General features: G+C 40.7%; 1 protein-coding gene across 1 annotated transcript; it reads right to left on the bottom strand.

The window, feature by feature from the left end:
- Positions 1-282: 282 nt before the first annotated feature.
- Positions 283-4,095, bottom strand: LOC121978276. Its single transcript, XM_042530642.1, has 9 exons — positions 3,903-4,095; positions 3,524-3,731; positions 3,340-3,448; positions 3,133-3,231; positions 2,354-2,805; positions 2,069-2,230; positions 1,561-1,988; positions 476-786; positions 283-426 (listed from the first exon to the last, which is right to left on the bottom strand). The coding sequence occupies exons 1-9, from the start codon at positions 4,093-4,095 to the stop codon at positions 283-285; spliced, it is 2,106 nt and encodes a 701-aa protein (XP_042386576.1).
- Positions 4,096-6,428: the final 2,333 nt, after the last annotated feature.

Below are 6,428 nucleotides of genomic sequence, written 5' to 3' on the forward strand. Positions count from 1 at the left end.
CCAACTTGGGAATTCGTCCAAAATGTAGGTGGCATTAAATGACACACCAATTCCAACCAGAATGGTGTGTTTTCCCACCATTCTAGTATGGTATTTGGCTAGGAACATGTTGCATCATGATATTCTATTCTTCCGCAGCTAATTGGCCCATTTTAGGGTCGACTTGTATGAAGTTGATCATTCGGCATGACATCGACTGTAACTCTATAGCCTGCCCTTCCAAGATACGAGATGTCAATGCTTGTACAGCATGTTAAATTTGCTTGACCTCTGTTTTCATTATCAGCTCAGTTGCCACGTGCAAGTCCTCTTCATGCTCCTCGTGGTTCGGGATGTACATCTCGACTTGTAGCCATGTCTCATTGGCTTAGAGCTGATTCGGAGTTGTATCATCCCCTCCTTCCTCAAAAGGATTCGTCCTCGAATCTGAAACAATAAAAGGGGAAAGATAAAAAACATTAAAGGTTGAACTCACTTGGTACTCATCTGGAAGATCCAACTTGTATGCATTGTCGTTGATTTTCTCCAGTACTTGAAATGGTCCATCACCACATGGGTTCAGCTTGTATTGCCTTCGTTTTAGAAATCGCTCCTTTCGAAAATGAACCCAGACCCAGTCTCCAGGTTGAAAAGTAATCGACTTTCGTCCCTTGTTGGCACGGGTTGCAATCTGCTCATTCCTCCTCAGCATGTGTTGCCTTGCCTTGTTATGGATCCTTTTCACCAAATCAACCTTCTCTTGACCTTTAAGGCTAGCAATCTCATCCACAGGTAATGGAATTAAATCTAATGGAGTTAATGGATTAAAACCATAGACAATCTCAAAAGGTGAATACTTAGTAGAAGAATGTGTAACTCTATTGTATGCAAATTCAATGAATGCTATGCAATCTTCTCATGCTTTCAAATTCTTCCCAATGGTAGAACGTAACAAATTTCCCAAGGTTCGATTAACGACCTCGGTTTGCCCATCAGTTTGTGGGTGACAAGTGGTAGAGAATAACAACTTTGTCCCAAGTTTTCCCCACAAGACTCGCCAAAAATGGCTGAGGAACTTCACATCTCGATCACTAACAATTGTTCGAGGGCCCCCATGCAAATGGACCACCTCCCTAAAGAATAAATTTGCCAAATGTGTAGCATCATCAGTTTTATGGCAAGGGATAAAGTGTACCATTTTCGAAAATCGGTCCACAACCACAAGAATACTATCTCGGCCATTCCTAGTCCTAGGCAAACCTAACACAAAATCCATTGACACATCAGGCCAAGGGTGGCTAGGCACAGACAAAGACATATAAAGTCCATGTGGTTGCACCTTAGACTTGGCTTTCTTACATGCAAGGCACCTAATGCAAATCCTTTCAACATCTCTTTTCATATGAGGCCAGAAGAAATGTTCTTTCAAAATGTCCAAGGTTTTCACATCTCCAAAATGCCCCATTAATCCACCCCCATGTGACTCCCTAACAAGCAACTCACACAAAGAACTTTAGGGAATGCAAAGTCTATTTTCTCTAAACAAGTAACCATCATGCATATAGAACTTATCAAATGTACCCTTTTCGTATGCTTTAAAGATATCAGCAAAGTCAGCATCATTCACATACAATTCCTTTAGGTGCTCAAATCCAAGAAACTTTGACCCTAAGGTAGAGATAAGGGTGTACCTACATGACAAAGCATCTGCTACCACATTCTCTTTTCCTTGCTTGTATCGGATCACATAAGGAAACATTTCAATGAATTCAATCCAACGAGCATGTCTACTATTCAATTTACCAACAGCACCTATACCAATACCAGAAGCATCACATTCGATTTCAAAAATCTTAGAAAAATCTGGTAGTAGTAAAGGAGCAGTACTTAGCTTTTCTTTTAATGCGTTGAAGGCTTTCTCTTGTGCCTCTCCCCACTTAAATCCAATATTCTTCTTGATGATTTCTGTTAAAGGGGCAGCGATGGTGCTGAAATTTGGCACAAACCTCCTATAGAACCCAGCTAAACCATGAAAACTCCTTACTTCAGTGATGGTGCTAGGGGTAGTTCATTCCCTGATAGCTTTCACCTTCTCCCATCAACTTCCACGCCTCTGGAACTAACAACAAATCCAAGGAAAACAAGCTTATCTACGTAAAAGCTGCATTTCTTAAGGTTAGCAAACAATTTTTCACGCCTCAAAGCTTCAAGCACACATTTCAAATTATCAATATGGTCATGCAAACTCTTGCTATAGATCAGAATGTCATTAAAATAAACAACAACAAATTTTCCAATAAATGCATGTAGCACATGGTTCATGAGATGCATAAATGTGCTAGGAGCATTCGTCAATCCAAATGGCATCACTAACCATTCATATAGCCCCTGTTTTGTCTTAAAAGTTGTTTTCCACTCATCCCCTTCCTTAATTCGAATTTGATGATACCCACTCTTCAAATCAATCTTAGAAAATATAGTGGATCCATGTAATTCATCAAGCATGACATCTAAGCGAGGAATAGGGTGACGATACTTTACCGTTATCTTGTTTACAGCTCGATAATCCACACACATCCTCCAAGTCTCGTCTTTCTTTGGAACCAGCAGCACAGGCACAACACAGGGACTCATGCTTTCACGAACATGTCCTTTGGTCATAGGTTCTTCGACTTGCCTTTGAAGCTCTTTGGTCTCTTCTGGACTACTTCGATAAGCTGGTCGGTTTGGAATGGAAGCTCTCGGAATGAGATCAATCTGATGCTCGATTCGTCTTTTGGTTGGTAACCCAGGTGGTGTATCCTCGGAAAAGACATCCTTAAAATCCTACAAAAGAGACATCACAGCACTAGGCAAAGAAACATTATGGTCAGTCAAAGAAAGATAGGCCTCCTTGTATAGAAACAAGATCATCGGTCTATCGGAGTTAAAAACACTTTTGATCTCTCTTTCTTTTGCATAGAGGCTCATTTTTCTTTCTTCTTTCTTTTTCAAGGCCGAACTCTCAATCTTTTCTTTTTTTCCACTCTCTTTTTTTATTCTTAGTCCACCATCTTTTTTTTTCATTTTCACTCTCATTTTCTTTTTCTATCTCAGCCACACCTTTTCCTCTTGCTACAACGGACTTTTGATCTTGAGTTGTTCCTCAAATACTTGACGAGGTGTCAAAGGTGCAAATGTAATGTTCCTACCATCCTTGTTGAAGCTGTAGCGGTTCTTGTACCCATCATGTGTGGTCCGTCTATCAAATTGCTACGGTTTTCCAAGAAGCAAATGGCTAGCTTGCATGGGTACAACATCACACAGAACCTCATCCGTGTACCTTCCAATTGTAAAAAAAACAAGGACCTACTTGGTTACCTTCATTTCTCCACTGTCATTGAGCCATTGGAGTTTATACGGCTTTGGATGCTTCAAGGTAGGTAGGCTAAGCTTGTCCACCATTAACTTGCTTGCCACATTAACATAGCTGCCACCATCAATAATCAAACTGCATACTTGATCTGTCACATGGCAGCGGGTGTAGAAGATGTTTTCCCTTTACAGCCCGTCATCATCTTCTTTGGCTTGCATATGGAGAGCTCTTAGCACAACAAGAGCTTGGCCATCAACAATAAGCTCAACATCACTAGTATCTTCAACTGATGGAGTGGACTCATTTCCTTCATCTTCCTCTTCAGTTTCGATCTCCCCATTATCCAACATGATCATTGATCGCTTGTTTGGGCATTGAGAAGCAATATGACATGATCCTAAACAACGAAAACATTTGATGTCACGATTTCTTTGAGGTTGGGATGATGAGTTACTCTTATCTTTGTTGCTAGGTTGTGTCTTGGCCACATTCGTCTCTCCCTTTGATTTTGAAACTGCTTTCTCAGTTGGTTTTGACGATCCTCACTTCTGCTTCCAAGGGGATGAACTCGCAGCCTCATACTTGGAAGATGATCGCACTCCTTTCTTGAGTTGTCTTTCAACTTTCATTGCCATGTGTACCACATTGTCAAGCTCCACGTAGTGATGCAACTCAACAATATTGGCAATCTCACGGTTCAATATAAACTGAGCCATGAACCGAGCCAGGCCACAAATGAACCGAGCCATGAACCGAGCCATGGTTCAATATAAACATCAGGGTCATTTTTACCTTGAAATGGAGGAATGGACAGCTTGATGGTGCCCATGTTACGATCTACGGCTTCCCTTTCTCGGTGTTGCCTTTGAACATGCCTTGGCCTTTCGGGTCTGATTGCCCTAGCCCTCCTCCAAGTAGCATTGGAGACCACTTCATTGCTCGCCCCATCATCATAGTCATCATTTGGGACATTTGGAGCAACATGTAGCTGCTGGTCGGGTCTTCGATGCCTAGGTAATGGCTCTTGCTGAAGTTGTTCGAGTCGATCCTCATGCCTATCCAACCGATCTTAAATCTCATTGAACACGACATTCATGCACTCAAATTGTTGCTGCATAGCCCACATGATCGTAGTCTGATCAGCCCCTCCTCCATCACTTAGATCAACCTTGCCACCGTGCTCTCGAGACATAGTGACCTGCAACTGAAATATTATGAACAAAGGAGGATCCTCACTCACTCCCTCACATATTTGCTCTCAGTTGGATGTCACAAAAACACTCATGTTTTACTTAGAAAATTGAGTTCTCTCTGCTCACTTGTTTTCCTCCAAAAAGTTCTAGAGAAACTAAGCAAGTCAAAAAAAGCAAACACTTATTCAACCCAACAAACTCAGAATACCGATTCTAGGCTTAGTTGGATTAAGGTTACGATGTCAATCAAGGAATGATGGAAAGAAGATATGAAGCAAACAGAAATGATGATATGATGAAGCAAAATAGAATTGATGATAAGATAGAGAAAATCAAACCAAAGCAGCACAATGGAGATGATAAACGGAGTTGAAAAGAAACATGCAAATGGAAACGGAATCACGACAGCCACAGATGGCACTAGATGTATATCACGAGATGCATTCAAAACAAACAAACGATCTTTGTTCTTCCTTTTCTTTTCTGCTCTTTTTTTTTTTGTTTTTCTTTTCTGTTCTTCTTTTTTTTTTGTTCTTCCTTTTTTTCCTTTTCTTTTTTTCTTTTCCTTTTTTGCAACAATACTAGAAAGTAGATGAAGATAACAAGATGAGTATGGACTGATTGTGATGATAAAAATAAAATAAACACTAGGAAAGATAGATAAATCTGATTTGGAACTTGGCTCTGATACCAAAGATGATGCGAACCTCGACGAACAATGCCACGAGACCCAGCAATAATAAGATTGGAACTCAGTTCTGGGATCGTCCAAAGGAGGTTTCGGAGGGATGGAATATTGACCTGTTGATTATAGGAATCAAGAACCAATATTATGAGAACAATGGAGAATATCGACCCAATGATTATAACAAAACCAAGAACCGATATTATAAAAGTGCTGAGAATTACAAGTGCTCACCTGTAATCCCTGCAGAGTTGCTGAAGAACAACAAGGAGGAAAACTCTCTCAAAATATATTGTTTTCTACCCTCTTTGATATCTACTCAAGACATTATATAGAACTGAAAATGGTAGTTTCCAAGGCATGGAAAGAGAAGATAATGAATGCAAGTCTTCATGCACACTCCCTTTCCAACAAATGATAGTTTCCAATGCATGGAAAGAGAAGATGATGAATGCAATTCTTTATGCACACTCCCTCTAGTTGTCCCCCAACTTGAGAATTCATCCAAAATGTAGGTGGCGTTAAATGGCACACCAATTCCAACCAGAATGGTGTGTTTTCCCACCATTCTAGTATGGTATTTGGCTAGGAACATGTTGCTTCATGATATTCCATTCTTCCACAGCTAATTGGCCCATTTTAGGGTCGACTTGTATGAAGTTGATCATTCGTCAAGGCATCGACTGTAACTCCATAGTCTGCCCTTCCAAGATACGAGAAGTCAATGCTTGTACAACATGTTGAACTTGCTTGACCTCTATTTTGATTATCAGCTCAGTTGGCACGTGCAAGTCCTCTTCATGCTCCTCATGGTTTGGGATGTACATCTCGACTTGCAGTCCTGTCTCATTGGCTTGGAGCTAATCTAGAGTTGTATCACCTAGTGTGACCATCATGCTTTCTCTATGCCAAAACCTTTGTCAAAGGATCCGCAATGTTAGCATCGGTCAGTACTCTGCATATTCTCATATCTCCTCTATCGATGATCTCTCGAATGAGATGGAATTACCATAGTATGTGTTTGGATCTCTGATGAGAGTGAGGTTCCTTCCTGTGCACTAGCCCCATTGTTATCACAATAAAGGTCTATTAGATTCGCTATACTAGGAACAACACCAAGCTCTGTAATGAACTTCCTGATCCAAAAAACCTCCTTTGCTATAGCTGAAGCAGCAATATACTTGGACTTTGTTGTAGAATCAGCGAGTATGTCCTG

Source organism: Zingiber officinale, chromosome 4B (assembly GCF_018446385.1).
Source record: "Zingiber officinale cultivar Zhangliang chromosome 4B, Zo_v1.1, whole genome shotgun sequence".
Lineage (NCBI taxonomy): Eukaryota > Viridiplantae > Streptophyta > Magnoliopsida > Zingiberales > Zingiberaceae > Zingiber > Zingiber officinale.

What these genes read in the sequence shown, in the direction of transcription:
- LOC121978276 (XM_042530642.1), bottom strand. Translation starts at nt 4,095, where the DNA reads ATGGCTCGGTTCATGGCTCGGTTCATTTGTGGCCTGGCTCGGTTCATG. An exon ending in AAAGAAGATGATGACGGGCT is followed by an intron (nt 3,449 to 3,523) that starts GTAAAGGGAAAA and finishes TGATGGTGGCAG; the next exon opens with CTATGTTAATGTGGCAAGCA. An exon ending in ATCTTCCAGATGAGTACCAA is followed by an intron (nt 427 to 475) that starts GTGAGTTCAACC and finishes TTATTGTTTCAG; the next exon opens with ATTCGAGGACGAATCCTTTT.